This window comes from Castor canadensis, chromosome 4 (genome assembly GCF_047511655.1).
Source record: "Castor canadensis chromosome 4, mCasCan1.hap1v2, whole genome shotgun sequence".
NCBI lineage: Eukaryota > Metazoa > Chordata > Mammalia > Rodentia > Castoridae > Castor > Castor canadensis.
Genome location: NC_133389.1, coordinates 18,494,681 through 18,513,600, shown reverse-complemented (window position 1 = coordinate 18,513,600; position 18,920 = coordinate 18,494,681). Strand labels below are relative to the sequence as shown.

Here is an 18,920-nt window from a genome sequence, read left to right as displayed (position 1 = left end):
AATTTCGATTTCAATTTCTCTTTAGCTGGATTACCAAAATGCTTTTCTCCCCAGTAGGAGGAGAAATATGTTGGAGAGGACATTGGAATGCAAAGAAACAGGACTCTTAACTGATAGAAATTCAATACCTTGCTTGAAAAATTTTACAAAACTCTATGGGCATGTTCCTCCCAGACCTTGGAAAGGCCCTTTTGAAGAGTAGAGTCCAAAAGCTTACCGTTGATTAGCTTCGTGGTAAATCAGCTTCTAGCATACTTTAAATCTCAACGTGCTGTCCCCAGGGCTCACCAAGGGATCCTTTTGTCTACACAGCACCCCTACCCTTTAGGGACTGTACGGTTTAGTTATCTGTTATGTTTGCTCTTGGTAGAACGTTAGCTTCACGAGTGCAAGGAATTTTGCTTGTTTTTTCACTGATGTTTCTCAAGTGCCTAGAATACGGCCCGGTGCATAGTCTGTGCTCAGTAAACAATTGTGAATAAACCAATCAAATAACTAAAGCATAAATGAGCGAGCGAATGAATCAAAGGTCATCTAGAATCAGGAGTGCAGTAATCCAGGACTTGGAACTTTAGAATTTGAGTTCCATACTAGACTCTACAATTTAACCTTGGCCATGTCATTGAGCCTTTCTGTGCTTCTGCTTCTTCGTGTGCGCTTCCTTGGTTATGATTCATTCAATTACTATCCGCTTTGACACATGTGCGCTCAGGACGATTCGCAGATGCTCCCTTGCATTCAAATTCTACTACACTTGGAGAGCACAGAACCCAGCAACTTCAAATCCCCCGCCTCTTCCAAGCCCCGCCCACCTGGCGTGACCATCTTTAGGCCCCCGTCCCTATACTTCACAGCTCGCCCCCCAGGGTAGAAGCCCCGCCTTCTCTTGCTGCAGTCATCCAATGGCTAAGCTACACGGCTAGGCGCCCGCAAGAGAGCTTTAGGTGTCCACTTGGCGCCTGAGCAGAGTCTTTGGAATTCCGTTCCTCTTGAGCAGTCACTTTCCCGAGTTGTCCCCGAGCCACGCGGGATCACCCACTGGCCCACTTTCTCTCGGAAGGGTCGGATGAGGTCCCCGAGCTCTGTCGCTGCCCTCACTAGGAGCCCTGGGTCTTCACTGGCCGAGGCTCCCCCGCACGCGGCATTCTGGGAATGGTAGTTTTCCTCCTCCCGGTTCCTTCAGGGCTAACTGGTGGCCAAGACTTGCGAGACTACCATTCCCAGTAGCCCTGGCGAGGGCTACTTCCCACGTGCCTCGCAAGGATTTGGGCTAGTGGGCGGGGCCGGCGGGTACTCCGCAGCTGTCAGTGACACCAGGTGCCGGCTGGCCGTCTGGACCCCCCAGAGACCAAGCCATGGTACGTGCGGGCGCTGTGGGGACGCATCTCCCCGCGTCCAGCTTGGACATCTTCGGGGACCTGAGGAAGATGAACAAGCGCCAGGTAACGGAGGCCTGGGTCGGGGGTGCGTCCGGGGCCGGGAACCGCTGCAGCTGTGGGACTCCAGGGGTAGGGACTGGGCAAGGGCAGCTCCGGTGACTGCGGGCTGTGGCGACCTGCACAGGGCTCTCGGAGGACCTGGGTTTAAATCCTCCGGGACCCACGTGTGGGCAAGTGTGTGTGTGTGCTTTTTTGTACTAACGACCAAATTAGGGGAGGGTGGCCCGGAAGGGGAAGGGAATAAGAACCCGGTGCAATGAATGCCATGCGTTGGGGAACCCAGGAGAGATGACTGGAGCGCGAGTGACAGCTGTGCGCGCGAGTTTGAAGGGCCAGGAAGTGACATGGAACAGCTTTCCCCGTGCCTCTTCACAGGCTAGACTACCCATCTGGTGGACTCAGCAGAGAGGCTGGCGTTGGGACGAACTTTCTGACCCTGGGAGCTGTCCGGTGATACCTCCTAAAGCAGCTGCTCCCAGCCGGGCAGGTTTTTGTGGAACTCAAGAATGTTCCTATGCCTAGAGAGCGCCTAGGCGGTGCTCAATCATTGTGGACCGAACCAGGGTTCCGAAAGGGCTTCCAGAGTTTTCTCCAACTTTCTTCCCAGATTCCATCATTCTGGCTGCACCGTGTTACAGGAGGCAGTTAGGACTGGCAGCGGCTGGGGTTGATTTCCTGCTTTTCAGCAAGAGGCCCTCCTAGAAAAACTTCCTTCTTGGCCATTTCTTCCCCAGTTATTGTTGGCCATCATCACTGTCTATGGGTCCTTATCTCTTCAATATAAGGCAAGAGCGTGGAGGGACTGGAAGCTCTCTCAGCCAGGAATAAATGTGATAAGAGGATTTGGGGGCCCTGTCCAAATGCCATGATAGATACTTCTCCTGTTATTACTAAGAATACATTGTGGTAAGAAAAAATTGGACCTTTCTAGAATTGGGGGTTGTCTTTGAAAATGGTGTTAGGTCTCATGATTTTGATGGCATCTGATTTCATTTGTTCTATTATATTAAGGTATAGCGTGATACCCATGGCAAGACACAACTTACTCCTTTGGGTATTTATTTATTTATTTATTTCCTTGGCTCCTTCTCCCCTTTCTTTCTCCCTGTCTCCTTTTTTCTCTTCCTCCCCTTCCTCCTTATCCTTTCTTGTTCCCTCTCTCCCTCCCTTCCTTCCTCCCTATCTATCTGTAGAATTTCAGAGGAGTGCAGCCTCACAGCAGAGTTTGGTGACTTGGATTTCATGAAACGAGTTTAGGATCTGGTTGTGTCCAGCCGTGTATTGCTGACGAGCTCCTGTGCCTTCTGAGTAAGAGGAGTCCTACTGGAGAATATCACTAGCTTGAAACACCAACAGCTGATGTCTTGAGGGCTGATGCTGTTCATAGAATACCCTCCAGGAAGGAGAGCTAGCTTTATTTTAAAATCAGATTATTGGCTAGTTTTTTTTAAAAAATGTTTGATACTGGTGACTAATGACTACATACTATCAGAGAAGGCCTTCTAACGAGTGTGTTAATCCCTAACTCAGTCTGCCCTTTGGAAGATAGGCCCACTCTCACTGGTAGGCCTGTCAGGAGCTGATTTCGTTGACCATTCAGAAGTTTAGATCTACTGCCTTTTGGTACTTTAAAAAATAGTTTTGTTTTTTGCTTGTTTTTCTTTTTCACTTAAAAGACGCATACTATGACATCTTGTGAGTCCTGCATGCTCCACTACTTTTGAAAGCAGACCTCCTTTCCTGCTGCCCCTGTTTACTATTAAGAAAGAGCCACAAGTAAGGCAAGGGTTCTTTGTTTCTGCAGTAAGGAAGAGAGGAAGAAATACAGTTACTGGCATTTCTGTTGCTCTATAGCCAGAATCTCTGGTCTGAAATGTTTGCTTAAAACTCTTTGAAAGTGGCTGTTTTATCTTTTGTTGACAATGACTGAATGTGGGCTTATTTCTAAACCCTGCTGGGTTGTTGAGTGCTGAGTGTACACATTTGGTAGCCAAAAATGAGCAACAAAAGGCACCAGTGAAACATGGTGGTATATGTTGTAGATCTGGTTCAGCTTGTCAGTAGTCTGGTCAATTTAGGTTTCTAGATTTCTGGATGTCAAACTTAGACTCAGGTCCATAGATGCCTGAAATGCAGGGTGTTGGAAGTGTGCTTGGTAGTTTTGCAGCTAGTCTGAGTGTTAGGTTTTTATGTATTTGACCATTTATTTAGCAAAAAGATGCTTTGATCAAAGAAAGCATTTTTGAGGAATTGATTTTATTTCATCTCCATGAATTTTCTAAGCATAGAAAATCATACTGGAAAATATGTTTTTAGTGCAAGGCCTTTATTGGATAAGTGGCAAGAATTTATAATTTGCTTTTATCAGGGTGGAGCGTGATGGTTTGAAAATCCTATCTAAAAATGACAATGTTTGTTTAAAACCATGGTTTGGGGTTTTCCCAATTCATAATGAAACAGCAGATGTTTATCAAGTCCTCTAAGCAGTCCCCAAGCAGGTGGGGAAAGTTCTGAATGTGAACTCCTGTGAACTACTTCCGCTTTGGACTGATGTGACTGGCAAGGCTGATCTTACTTTAGAGGCAGTAGTTTAACAGTGTCCACTCAGCTCTTGTTTCATTTTTCACTCTCCCATGAATACAGTGATAGTTTTATAATTTTTTATGGACTCAGTAACCCAGTAGTTTAAAAATGTGTTACTACTGAATTATATTTGTTTTTCTATTTCCATTGATTGCACCAAAATGCCTAAACAGTTACTTTGATTTGCTTTTCTATGTTGCCACTTTCAATTGTATCCTTCATAATGCCTCAAATTACATATTTGTAATGTAATATGATTTAGAAATCATATTATTTCCCCATAGCTGCAATATTAGAAAGAGACATTTTTGTGCTTTTTCCCTACTTACTATTGTATCAGACTATATTTTCATGTTTTATCACTCTTCAAAATTATTTTAAAGGCCATATAATATTTTGCCAAATTGTACACTTTTTAAACATTTAGGTTTTGGAATTAGTCCAGGCTTATTGTAGGAATTTTAAAGAATAGAGAAAAGTTTAGTGAAGAAAACTTAATGACTCGAAATCCTGCCATCCTAAGATCATTTGCTGCAGTTCACATTTTTTGCTCAGCATATTTTAAGTATTTGGTATTATTCGAAATAGTGGAGTAATCTGCCATTTTCTAGTCAGTCATTTCCCTTGTGTTGGTTATTTATTTCCTTTTCCACATTATTAGAAATAAATATCTTTGGACCATAATTCCCTGTCTGTATTTTTTACTGAATTTTTAGAAGTAGGATTCTGTGGCCAAGAGTATCCTATTGAGACTAATGCCAAATTGCTTCCAGAATGGCTGTATCAACTTGCATCTTCACTGCAGGGTGCCCTTCCTAACACTGAGTCTTAGCATTAAAAATAAAAGTTTTAAATGTGCTGGGTGGATGGGGAAGATGGGCTGGAAGTGGTACCAGGATTATTGATTTGAACATTTTAAATGGTTACTTGCTGCTGGTATTTCCTCTTTGGAAATTTATGAGGTTTTTGCCTCTTTTTGTTGGGATTTCAGTGTTTTTGTTATAGCTGATTTTTTTTGCCCTTACCTTATATCAAAGCTGTTTATTTTGTCACTAGTATGAAAGACACATTGTGTATAATTATGGTGATGGAGCTGTAACAGGTACAAAATGCAGTGAGACTATCTAACAGGAAGACCACAGCTGGCCAACAGCAAAGGTTGGCAAACTCCAGTGCTTCAGCTACTTTCATAAAGTACTTATGATGCCAGCTTACTCAGGAGGCACAATAGGAGGATCTCACATTCGAGGCCAGTTGGGGCAAAGGCAGTCGGACCCTAACTCAAAATTAAAATCAAAACAAAAGGACTAGGGGTATGGCTTAAGAGATAGAGTGCTTTCAAGGCTCTGAGTTCAATCCCCAATACTACAAAAAGAAATAAAGGAAGGAAGGATTTAATTGGAGCATAACCATGTTCATTCTTTTACCTATTGCCTATGGGAAAAAAAAAGAAAGGAAAAGAAAAATTTTAGTTGGCACATAGCCATGTTCATTCTGCTGCAGCAGCATAGTTAAGTGGTTTTAAGAGCTATTATGGGTCCTGTAAACCTAAAATATTTCTTATCTGACCCTTTATGCAAAAAGTTTGCAGACTCCTAATCTAGTAGGTCAGGGAAGGCCTCCTCTGGACTCAAATGATTAAAGTGGGACTTAAAAATGAATGAGTGCTTGGTGTGCTCAGGGGTCCAAGAAGGGCCTGGGTGGAGAGGTGCATGTACTACTGAAGCACTGACCGATGGCTCAGGTGTACTGGGCGTGGTGAGCTTCACCAGCGATAGCTGAGGAATAGGGGTCCCTATCAGACAGTGTTCAAGGCTGTTTTGTCTTCATCCTCAGAGTAAAGGGATACAATTGAAGGACTGTAAGTAGGGCATAGATATGACCAAATGTAAATTTGAAAACAAGCACTAACTGTAGAATGGATTGGAAGAGGCATGTGTGGATATCAGGAAACCTGTAGGAGGTTCTTGCAGTAGTTGGTGACTTGGATGAGAGTGGTGGCAGTGAGAATAGAAAGAAATGAACACATTCTGGAAATATCTAGACAGTAAAATGAATAGAATGGATGGATGGGGTTGGCTCCATACAACTAATGATAATGCCACTTACTGAAATGGGTACACTATCACTGAGAGATTTGGGGAGATGAGTTCAGTTCTGACTTGTAGAGTTTGAGATACCTTTAACAGCGTCCACATGGAAATGTCAGATAGGCAGTTGGGAAGCTCAGTATTGGTAGTCTTAACACGATTTCACTTTCTTTGGAACACAACTAAAACTTCAGTATGCAGATTTTAAGTCATCAATTATTCCAAGATGAGGAGGCCAGGCAAACCAGATCACCTGTAAAACAGATGGAAGAATGGGAACCGACAGCCTGAGAAAACCAAGCCAATGAGTGGCCCAGGGAAGCAGAGGAGCAATACTTCACTGTTTGTGTTGTGGAATCCTGAAAGACTCCAGAATTGGTGGTAGCAGATGCCTCTGGGACTGAATGCAGAGGGGAGGATGTGTGAATTAGACTGGCTTCTTTCTCTAAAAGGTGAAAAGCATGAGAATTAGAGATAGTGACTTGGAGCAGTTTCAGTTCTGGGGTGTGTTGCTGAGAGCAAATGGGCTAGGGCAAGGGAAGAAGGTTGCTGGAGATGAGGCAGCCTCTACATTGAGTCAGTATCCACAGTGGCTCTGCAAATGACCTTGAAACCTGTAGGAAAGCTGAGGCAGATATCAAAGTCAGAGCAGCAAAGGCCAGGCCTGAGAGGCTTGCACCTTTGAGTATTACCATATAGGGTAGCTTTAGTCCTGAGAGCCTCCTGGAGGTTAGTAGGCATTTGACTGACAACTCAGCTGAAGGTCTGGGTGTTGGGTGTGTACAGGTGTTGGCAGGAATGACTACCATGGCCATGGCCATATAGAGCCTGCACTTCACTACATGCTGAGTAGGGAGGGTGCTAGGGCAAGCCCTCCAGGTTGTAAGGAAGTGGTCTGAGGAGGGGCAAGTGTAGCTTAAAACCATTCTACTAGCCAGTCTTGGTGAACCACGCTTGTACTTGTAATCCTAGTTAATTGGGAGGCAGAGAGTGGAAGGATCTTGGTTCAAGGCCACCTCAGGCTAAAAAGTTTTCCAGATCTTGTCTCAATCAATAAAAGCTCTATGGGGTGTACCTACCTGTTATTCCAGCTACTCAGGAGGGGTAAATAGGAGGATTGTGGTACAGGCAGCCTGGGTATAAACTTGAGACCCTATCTCAAAAATAACCAAAACAAAAAGGGCTGAGGTATGACTTAAGTGGTAGAGCACCACCTATTTGTCTAGCAAGCACAAGGCCCTGAGTTCAAACCCCAGTACCGCCAAAACCTTTCTCCTAGCTAACAACAGCTATTAAATGTTGACTTGTGACTGTCCCACCCGTGTTCCTCACCAAATATGTGCTCCTTACCTTTTAAAATGTTTATGAAAAATTCAAACATCCAGGTTTTTAAAGTTTTTGTTCCCTTTCAACAGGGAACAAACAGATGCAGAGACCTCACTGCCAAGCCCTATTAGGTACCATGATGCTTCCATTTGAGGCCGTCTCTGGCTATGGCGCTAAAGCGTTCCAAGTGGATTCCCACTGGATGTGCCAGATTTTTTGAGTTAGATTTACACTCTTTATCTGGAGCTGGGTCTGAGGCTAGTGTAGATTGAGAGGCTGTGGCAGAGGAACTTTGAGTAGAATCCATTAAGGTTTAAGGTGCTGGAAACCCTGAAGTTGTTCACAGGTCCTCACTGGGGCTTTAACAAAGCAAGACCGACAGAGTGATGTTTTCCCCTTTATTTCTCCCTGAAGTAGAGACTATTTGGAAGGCTTATTGCATGGATAAGAGTTAAAATATTGCCTGATTTTGTATTTCGTATGAACTTGTTTCTGTTCTAATCGCCTCATTTTTGTTTTATTTCATAAGTGCAACTCCAGCTTCAGGTTGGTAAGTATTCTGCCACTGATTTTCACTTTGGGTTCACCTTTTTCATTTCAGCTCTACTACCAGGTTTTAAACTTTGCCATGATCGTGTCTTCTGCACTCATGATATGGAAAGGATTGATCGTCCTCACAGGCAGTGAGAGCCCAATTGTGGTGGTGCTGAGGTAGGTCCTGAACCCGATCTCGTCTTGTTACTCCACTGCCCCAGGACAAAGGAGCAGAGTTCCTGAAGGGAGAACCTATGTGATAACTACGTTTCTGGATTCTAATTGGGCAAACTACTAGAGCCTTCTTTTATTGTTAGAGCCTTCCTGTTCTGAGAATGTCTCATTTTTTTTCTAGTTTTTAATGAAAAATGGTATCTTTTTCAGTAGATACTTCAGAGATTTAATCACGTTGATGCTAATGTATTTAACCCACTTAAAATTTAGCAATATGGTACTAATGCATTATTGGTGTGCAAAACTGATTTGTAAATGTAACTAGTTTGAAATGCTACTTTGTTTTCTTTCTACCCAATAGACTGTGCCAAACTTCATCACATTCTTCTTGCCTCTCAGACTCATACAGGGAGGTTTTTCTTCGCTGCAATCCTATGTCTCCAATGCCTAGCAAGTGCCTGGTGTTTTTTCAGGCCTCTTCCGTGATACCCTTGTAGATGACCACTATCTTCTAGAGACTGTTGTGCTTGTGACAGTACAGCTTGTGTGTTTTGGAAGCAAATATTGTAGTCATTGTTATGCAACCATGAAGTCATTCAAGGGGCAAAAAGTTACATTGGTTTGAAATCATATGATCTGTTTGGGACCAGTAGGTGCTTCAGGGTGCTCTCTGTCCAGCCAGTCTGAGACCATGAAATCTTACTGCTAGTGGGGATAGAGCCCGTTTGTAAGTGACTGTCGTGGTCATTTGGTTAGTCACAACTGGGCATTGCAGGAGCAAGGCCACAACACAGGGCTTTTGCACCCAAATCAGTGTCCTTTCCCTCCCCTGGGCCCTGCTCTACACATGAGGCTGCAACCATGTTCACACTGCCCCAGGCTGCCCTGTGTGACTGGCCAAGGGCTGCCCTTGTAGAGATCCTGAGTTTTCATAAATGTAGAAGCCTGAGGATAGAGAAGCTCACAGCAGGGCTGAGGGGACCACGATTCACTAGAGTTCACACTGCTCCAGAGTCCCCTGGGGTCCCATGGATAGATTAGGAGGAAGAAGGAGACCAGGCTTCTGCAACAGCTTTACATTTATGTGTCTTATGTAGTTATACTTCCTATTCAGGTTTCATTTGTAGGAAGTATTTTAAGACTTTACATAAAAAGAAGGGGTTGGGGTGTAGCTCAGTGTTAGAGCACATGGTTTGATCCTCAGCACTGCCAAAGAAAAGGAGGAGGAGGATAAAGAGGAGGAATTAAAGCCTCAAATTTAGAGGGGTTTTCTACAAGCATTTTCTGATTGGTTTTGGCAGAGAAATACTCATACACATTATTGTAAATTGTAGTACATAGAGGCTTTAAAAAAAAGCTTCCTTTATAGCTCCAAAGCAGTTTGGTTTGACAGCATAAACCATGACCCTGAGGGATATGTGGCCTTAAGGGAAATCCTGCACCAGAGGAAAGGGCCTGTAAGTTGCTATTTGAGAGATACTGAAAATAACTGCTTTCTGATGGGATGGATAATGCCCTCTGGCCATGACAGTTTTCTATACACATCTTCCTATTGTGTCTCGGGACATACTCTCTCTCCCACATAGTATAACCATCTCTTTTTAAAATTCAGTTTTCCTGTTTTTGGGTGCTGGGGCTGTTACCCTACTTAGTGTACTGGTTTCACTTTACCATAAGCTTCCTAGCAGGTGCTCAGTGATAGCCAGTCTAGCTGCATGTCTCCTCATTGTATTCTGCATCTGCTGGGACACTAAGGGGGCACCAAAGCTGGGCAATTGGAGAGGAGGGCCAGCTCCATAGGGCACAGTCTCCGTTAAAGCTCCACTTGGCTAGCCTTGAGTCTTTGTCCTCCTCACTTCCTGCTGAACAGACATTATTTGCTCACTCTCACTTGCCCAACCACTATCAGGCCATGTTTCTAGGTCTTACTCTTTTCTCATGCATTAAAACAAACGTAAACATGTGTACAAGTGAGTTCTAATTTTTAAAGTTCAACTCCCTGTAGATTGCAGTTTACTTTGCATCTACCAAAGATTTTGGCCTGGGTTTGAACTGGTGTCATGAGGATGATTTATTGCCTTCCACTTCAAAACAGCCAATAGTTTTAGCATTGAGCTTTTAAAGAATATGATAAAAAAAGATGACACCACAGGAAGCAAGATGTGTTCAAATTTTGTCCCAATCCTCAGCATGGCTTTAGGGTAGGTCCTGTTCCCTAAGTTGATTTGTTTGCTTCACATTTCTTTAACAAGTTCTGTAGTGTCCTGGTGCTGGGAGTATGCTATGAAATGAAATAACTGAAAGACTGTACGAATCATCTGTAAGAGTTCTGATGAACATAGGAAGGTGTTTTAAGGTTAAAACTTGGCAACTTTTACTTCCGAGTCCATCTTATTCTTGGCTCTTTTCCTGTCTAAAGCAAACTGTAGAGGGTCCTGCTGGTGCCCTTCCTACACTTAAACCCAAGTAGAAAACATTTGCTCTCTCACATTTCGTTATCATTTGAGCTAGAAGGAAGCCACTGTGGCTTGGTTTACAGCTCCTGAGACTTAATGTTACTTTTGAGGAGAGTTTCAACTCTGGTAAGCTTACTATCATCATCTTTCTGGGTCCTGGTGCTGATGGTGACTTTGTGTTTCTTTCCAGTGGAAGTATGGAGCCAGCCTTTCACAGGGGAGACCTGCTGTTTCTCACAAATTTCCGGGAAGACCCCATTAGAGCTGGTGAAATAGTTGTTTTTAAAGTTGAAGGACGGGATATCCCAATAGTTCACAGAGTGATCAAGGTTCATGAAAAGTAAAGAGCCTTTGTTTCTTATTCTGTTTTTGATAATTTTAATAGTTAAATTAGAAAGTAGTAAAAGCACTGGTTATGTTCCTACTTCTGCCATTTACACCTTGGGTGACTTTGTATCAGCTCTCTAACTCGTTCTGCAAACTGGGAGTGATAATATTTTACCCATCATAGCACAGGGTTTATGAGAATTAATTGAACTAGTGTTTACTAACTCTATGTAAAAACCCAAGTTGCTGCACAAATCTAAGTTGAAATGTATTATATGAGCTATTTGAAGGAGTTTTAGGGAAAATCAAATCACATTGTAACAATGATTTTGATATGAGAATTATTTTCTGAAGTGTAATAAAGCTAGTTCTTTGTCTATGTCATTTTGGCCAAAGTGTCATTTTCAGCAGTAATATTAGCTCTAAATGGGTAAAAGTTCTTTTCCCCAGTATCTTGTGATTTGGTCATGACGTATCTTGCATATCTTCTCCCCACCCCCCCAGACATCTTTGCCTTTTCCTTAAATGCCACTGATGAATTATTAAGACCTTAAAAAGGTCTGGTTTCTTTTTTGGAACTAAAATATCTACTTCTGGTTCCAGTATAAAAAGTTTCCATAAGAGAGTGAAAATATTAACATTTTATATACTTACTCATTTGCCTTTGCATAATTTAGTGTGGCATTTTTGCTTACATGATTTACAGAATTAAATTTAGGTGTGTATATTTGTTTTTAAATAATGAAGCATCTCTCACTGTGTGTGTGTGATAACTATTGGTACATTTTCTCATTCTATTCTTGGACTGGAGACGTGGTCCAAGCAGTAGAGCTCCTTCTCACAAGCGCAAAGCCTTGAGTTAAGCCCCAGTACCACCAAAAAAAAAAAAAAACAATTTACTATATTATGCTAAATATTAGAACAATCTAGTTTCAGTATATGTTCACACCCAGGTACTGTTCTACTGGTTACTGAGGAAGAGTCATGCTCACTAATGATGTAAGAGTACTTTCACCTGGTTTGGAAATAACTTATAAAGATGAAAAGTGTTCAAAGTTGAGAAATGCTGATTTTTTGCTGTGCCTTGCATAAATTGAGAGAGTACCACGATTTTTATTCTCTTGATTTCAGTTACAAATCATGTTTGCTCTTTTTGACATGGTTTCACATTTTTGTGGGCTTTAAATATTTTATTTCATTATAAGGGTGCATTTTCTCATTTGTCTTATTGAAAGACCACCTGCTTTATAGCTCCATGTGCTATAATTTTGTGTTTCTAGTATGAAGGCCATATGAAAACTAGTTTAGAGTGCTTAACATTATCCCATGTGTCTCCTTAATATTCTTTTGCCATTTGTGATTTTTGTTTCCTTGCAAATGGGATTTTACACCACTATGCTCCGTGGTAAAGGAAGTAATGTATTAACATTTGGTAAGGAAAAGCTTAAAGACAGCTGAGAACACAGTTCTCAGCTCAAATCTGGGACCAAGTTCGTCTTGAGTGAACAGGAATATAATCCATATTAACAAATTGGTCCATGAGAATAAGAAGGAATGAAAACAATTCAAGTCCAACAACACAGATTATTAACTCAGTCTCATGTCCCAGCTTCTGACCTATTTTTACTTGAGCTGAACAGCTGAAGTAAGTGTGGGAAAGTTCACAGGCAGAACCGTTTTATATATCTGGATGTGAGAGAATTGCACAGGGGCTATTCACACGATTTGCCCACTGACGAATGATACATTCTTGTTTCCAACAAAATAAGTTAGGTACCAGTTTTTTCTGTATTCCAAGACGGCATGAGTGAAAGACAGTTCTCTAAGTTGTGCGTGCTGAAAGCAAATCATTGCTTTCCCCATGCCCTTGTGCTTCACCATGCTTTTTTTGTTGTCACGGTTACTTGAGTGTTTTGGAATTTAAGTCTATATAATTGTCATTAGATTTGTACTTCAGCTGATTGGTGATCTGTAAGCAATCAACTTAGACCAAAGAAAGGTCAACTATTCTTTGACTGCTTTCTAAATGCTTATGTCTGACTGTAACATCTGGATAAACTAATATTTTTTTAATGATACTGTGCTGAAAATAGTTTTTAAAAGGATATTATTTTGCTTTCCAGAGATAATGGAGACATTAAGTTCCTGACTAAAGGAGATAATAATGAGGTTGATGATAGAGGCTTGTACAAAGAAGGCCAGAACTGGTTGGAAAAGAAGGACGTGGTGGGAAGAGCACGAGGGTGAGGATGAACTTCTAAGTTATACAACAGGTTCAGGTTCAGGAACCAAGAAAATATGTAGAAACAAAGGTACTAAATTTGTAGGATAATAGGGTAATTTATTACAAATATGATGTGTCAGGAGTATTCTAAGTAGTTCTACTTTGTACTGTGAAGTCTAATGAAGAAAATTAAAAAAAAAAAAGGACTGATGGCATGGCTCAAGGTAGAGTGTCTGCCTAGCAAGAGGGAGGCCCTGAGTTCAAACCCAGTACTGGGCGGGGCAGGGAGAGATGGAGGAAGAAGGAGAAGGATAAGAAAGGAAGGAAGGGAGGAAAGGAGAAAGGGAAGAAGGAAGGAAGGAAACTTAAAACATCCTGAGGACCTAAAATCTAAAACTGTATCTGAGTATATTATCTATATCATGGGTTAAAGTCTATTTCAAAATATATCCTCACCTGGAGATTAGCTATTTGTTGATTTTAAATAGCAATGATAAAAAATCCTCCTAGACTTGACCACTGATTGACGTTTTGGTGAATGTTCTGGATGCTCTCTGCCTAAGGGTGTGTGTGTGTGTGTGTGTGTGTGTGTGTGTGTGTGTTTTAATCAATTTTACCTGGAAGACTTTTTGTTCACCCAACAAGAAGTGGGAAATGGCTTTTTTGTGTCAAATCTACACCGTCATCTTTTTCAATAGATAAATGTTATTCTATTGATAATTGTAACTTTTGTAACCAAGCATCTTTTGGTAGACTTTTTGTGGTAGTCATTTATATTATTTCCTATCTACTTTTCAAAACTAAAAGCAGTTTTGTGATAAATTTTTTTTTGTGATACTGGGGATTGAACTCAGGACATTATGCTTGCTAGGCAGATGCTCTACCACATGAGTCATTCCATTCCACCAGTCTTTTTTGTGTTATTTAAAATTTTTATTTAATTAATTAATTTTATTTTTTTTTCGTATTTATTTTTTGGCAGTATTGAGGTTTAAATTCAGGGCCTCATGCTTGTTAGGCAGGTGCTGTACCACTTGAGCCCTTCTACCAGCCCTGTGTGTTGGTTATTTTTGAGATAAAGTCTCCCTTTATGCCCAGATTGGCCTGGACTTCTTCCCTGTGTAGTTTTTTGTTTCCATGTATAGCTGAGATGCCTGCCACTTCACTCAGCCATTGGTTGAAATGGGATCTTGTAGTCTTTTTTGCCCAGGTTGGTCTTGAACCACAATCTTCCTGATCTCCATCTCCCAAGTAGCTAGGATTACATGTTTCAGCCACTGTGCCCTCTCTGTGATAAATTGTTTATTTTTTTATGGTGGGACTGGGGTTTGAACTCAGGACTTCATGCTTACAAAGCAGGCACTCTACCACTTGAACCACATCTCCAGTTCATTTTACCCTGGTTATTTTGGAGATGGGGGTCTTAAGAACTGCTTGCCTGAACTGACCTCAAACTGTGATCTTTCTGATCTCAGCCACCCAAGTAGCTAGGAATACAGGTGTGGACCACTGACACCCAGCTGTGATAAATCCTTTAATATTAATTTTATGTGATTGTTCCAGTGACAACTTCTGCTTCTGATTGACACAGCATAGAGTGTATCTTCTTATTAAAAAAAACCAAAAAAGGAGGCTCTTCCCCCTTGGTGATCCTTTTTAGAAATGTCTTCTTGGTATCTCAGTCTCATCAGTTCCATAAAGCTTGTGAGAGTTCTACCATTGTCTTAAGATTTAGCTTTACTAATCAGATTGTGGCATAAGGCTCTTGCCATGCTGTTAACCATTTTTCTCTGATTTCATTTTCACTTGAATACCTGTGGGGAGATAATGAACACTTCCAGCTAGTATCTCTTAACACTTTGTGAAAGGCTGTGGACAAGCTAGAGGTTGGAGCTATTGATTGCTGGCTGGAGGGTACTGTGGCTATGTTAGCTTTATTCTTTAGCAGAGATGTGAGACTTGGGTCAGACTGATTACATATTGATATTAATTTTGTCAGTATAATTATGGGCTCTGAACCTTCTCTCTCTGGGATCATAATCACATTTGAGTTATGGAATTCACATTTGTATTCACTGCCCAGTAAACTTGTTTGTTACATCTGAAAAGCACTGTGAAAAGAAAATGATGATGATTCTTTAAATTACAAACTAATTATCCATGTGCTTTAAAGCTTTACCTAACAGCAGTTTGATTTAGGCCACCTGAAACTTCCTTTTCTCCTAAGAAAATAAGAACTAGATCTGTGAAAGTTGCCTATTCTATTTGTTAAAATGACTCAGCTAATTATTTTAATTATAGCAAATGAAGACAAGTAGCATCACTAGCTCAAATCATGTGTCTTCTTAAAAAAAGTTGTTCTGGCTGTTAGCTTTGATGTTTTGTACTAATCAAGCAAACTTGAGATGGGTGAATACTGGCTTTACAGCCCTGATCAGTGGTATTCCTATGGAAGATTTGTTTTCTAAAGCTTATTTATAGAGTTGTCAAATGTTGCTATTATCATAACATAAGCAATTTTTGTATTTCTTGCTTTTTATTCCTACAATTTAGGTTTTTACCATATGTCGGCATGGTCACCATAATAATGAATGACTATCCAAAATTCAAGGTAGGAATTTATGTGTCTGTATTTATTTATTTTCTTAAATATTGGTGTTCTTGTACAGCTATAAAGAAGCAGTCTTGAATTTTTCTGCCGTTTTTATAATTAATTACAAATGAACATAATCCTTTAAATTATTGACATTTAAGTATTGAAAGTAGCTATTGCCACCTTTTATGTTTATAGTGTGTTCGGAAATGGTACATGGTTATTGCTTATTATTATGGAAATTTTCAAATATACAAAGAAATAGTACAATAAACTCATTATTGCTTATCTACCAACTTCAATATAAATGTCATCTCTGTTTTTTAGATCACTTCAAGAACAATAGGAACCCTCCCTAGGAATAAGCACTGCATTAGCCGTGTTTGCTGGGTGTTTGATCCTTAGGCCATTTTTGTATTTTGGGGTCTTTAATCATAGTGTGGCATTGAACACTAATTTGGAAGACAGGCATGTAGGGGAGAGGTCACCTTTTGATTCTGTCCTCAGTCCAGGATTGCACAGATTTCATCTCAATACGTTTATAGGCCAAGTTTATTTGTAAACCTCATTTTCCATTGTGTTTCCTTTACAGTATGCTCTTTTGGCTGTGATGGGTGCATATGTGTTACTAAAACGTGAATCCTAACCTGAGAAGCAGTTCCTGGGACCAGACTGAAATGAATTCTGTTGAAAAAGAGAAAAACTAATATATTTGAAATGTTCCATTTCTGTATAAAAGGAAACCATGTGGAGACGTTTTTGTCTTGTCCAAATAAATGATTCATCAGTAAAGATGGTTTTCTTTTGTGGACTCTGATTGGTATCTGGTCAATCTCTCTGCTGCTTGTGGTTGTCACTCTGAATTGAGGATGAGGCCTGTACTACTTCAAGAACCAGGTGGGCCGTGTTTGGGCCTGGTCTGCTAGAGGAACAGGGCATAGTCCGCATGGTCGAGTTATGATGCCTGAGTCTCAAAAATAGCCATTCAAAAATGGCTATTCTGAGGCAAACAGGTCCTTTGAAGGAGATGGCTTCTTATTTCTTTAAGTATAATCTGATAAATTAGTAAAGCCTAATGCCCTTTAAAAGGAAGAGATGTGATCTGCTTTGTTTTTGTGATATGTCTTGAGGTGGTTTGTGAAACTATTTGAAAAGGGTTTAATAAATTATAACAACAGTATACATACCTTTTCAGTGTAAGCCTGTGCTGCATCACACACCTGTACAGTCTTTCCCTGAGTAAGCTCCTGGTTTGGTAAAGACCAGCAGGAGTGCTCTGTTGGGGGCAGCTTGCCCTCTCATCCTTTCTCTCTACTAAATAGGTTATTGCAACAATAATGGACCTCATCTTGCAGAAATCAGCAAAGTGAAAGAAAAAATATTTATAGAATACTTCTAAAAAACATTATTATCTTGTGCCCTTTAATAAGCTGTTTAAGAATAATAGATTATTCTTTCATTACTAAAATAAAATTTTAAAACATTGGGTCAAAACTTTATTATTTTATTATCTTCTTGGGGTTTTGTAGTAATATAACCTTTAACAAAAGTCTTCAACATGGCTAAGCTTTTCTATATTGCTTTGAACATGCCTAATGTTCTGAAATGAAAGTTATAAGGACACCAAAGAGTCCTATTGTGGCTCAATCAGTGACATCTTTGTTGTTTTGAGTCAGGGTTTCACTGTGTACTCTATCCTGGCCTCAAACTCGAAATTCTTTTGCCTCCATCTCCCAAGGGCTGGGATTAACAGGTGCATACCACCATGCCCAGCTAGCCAGTGTCTTTTAATTGTGTTGGTTAAAAAGATTTTGGGGGGCCTCTTTGATGGTCCTTATAAAGTGGAAGTGATAGGAATTAGCACTGATTGAATTTCTCTTATTTGGGGGTCTCAGCAATAGCTTCAATGTCTGGAACACACCGACAAGAAACAACTATCTGAGCAGGTAGTTCATTCATTAGGTAGAACTTCCTACTGGCAGCTTTTTGATGTCATGTTGTTACTGTGCTGAGTAGTCTAAGAAGACACTAGTCCACAAGATTCCAAGTTCTTATGTCACCTGAACAGAGAACTGGACAGAGATACAAATTGCAAAACAGTAGCAAAATTTTATTGAAAGAAAAGAGAAGAAAGAGTAAGAGAAAAAGCAGTGGGCTCCTGGCAGGTGGACTGGAAGAATTGATCTCTTTGTTTAAAGACCAATTTATTAGTTGTAAAGCAGGAAAAATCTGGGCAGTCCCTAGGAAAGAGCTAGTGTGGCTGTCAGATTTAATTAACATAGTCTTATAACATGGGATATTCTATACATGTACTTATTCTAATTTCCAGGCCTTTAATTGTATGTATGAAAGTTGACCCATATTTATAAAGTCTTAAGTAAATGACTTTTCCTGAGAGGTCAAATTGGGGGCAGGCCTTCCTTTTACTAGGCAAACCTGGTTCAGAGGCGCCCCTTTGGACACTATGTTGCAAAGATATTTATGACTGCCAGGTTATTTATAATTCAGAGGGGATCTATTGCTCTAGAGATGGTTCAGGGTAATGCTGGGGGAACAGTGGGGAAAAAAGTCTAGTATGAAGATATCTGTTTGCTTAAGAGGAGGGAGTTCCATGGCGGGTTATTTTCCTGATGCTAGTCTGCCTCAGTGTGACACAGATTTCTCACCTGTTTAGGTATCTTCTCTATTTCATAACGGCTTAGAAGCATCAAAGTAGAAGGTGTCTGCCAATCAAGTAATATCCACGGAGAAGGGAGAAGACAAAGTATAAAAAGCAGATTTGGGGATTTCAGGACATCATCTGGTGTAGGGACAGTCCACTGAGGCCTCACTGTGTAATTCGAGGATGCATATGAAGAAATAGGGTAGCCACACTGTTTAAGATCAATTTAGATTTCCATCCAAACTGCAAAGTTTCTACCATGGTGTAGGCTCCAGGCATTTCAAGAGTTTAGGATAAAACCTCTGTGAGCTCCTAACCCTCGGGCCAGAGCCCTTTCCTCCCACTCCTTCTCTTTCTATGATCAATGTGTTCCACTTACGCAAATGTTAGACAAACCCAGCTTCAAGTGTGTATGCCCACGCACACACTCCAACAACCAGACTGCAGACACTAATGAAGCACTGTTGTAAAGAGGAGGAAGTCTGACCTTTCTAAATAAGCAAGGTATGAGA

The 18,920-nt window shown here is 40.9% G+C and overlaps 1 protein-coding gene across 3 annotated transcripts; it reads left to right on the top strand.

Moving 5' to 3' along the window:
* The first annotated feature begins 1,258 nt into the window (after positions 1-1,258).
* Sec11c (SEC11 homolog C, signal peptidase complex subunit) lies at positions 1,259-16,538 on the top strand. Of its 3 annotated transcripts, XM_020170552.2 has the most exons (6): positions 1,261-1,442; positions 8,040-8,149; positions 10,793-10,942; positions 13,053-13,172; positions 15,707-15,764; positions 16,339-16,538. In XM_020170552.2, exons 1-6 carry the CDS (start codon positions 1,356-1,358, stop codon positions 16,390-16,392), a joined length of 579 nt encoding a protein of 192 aa, XP_020026141.1. In that variant the 5' UTR covers positions 1,261-1,355; the 3' UTR covers positions 16,393-16,538. The 3 variants fall into 3 exon arrangements, with proteins under 3 accessions (XP_073925805.1, XP_020026142.1, XP_020026141.1); XM_020170553.2 differs by lacking the exon at positions 10,793-10,942 and having other exon boundaries at positions 1,260-1,442; XM_074069704.1 differs by lacking the exons at positions 10,793-10,942; positions 13,053-13,172 and having other exon boundaries at positions 1,259-1,442.
* The last annotated feature ends 2,382 nt before the right edge of the window (positions 16,539-18,920 follow it).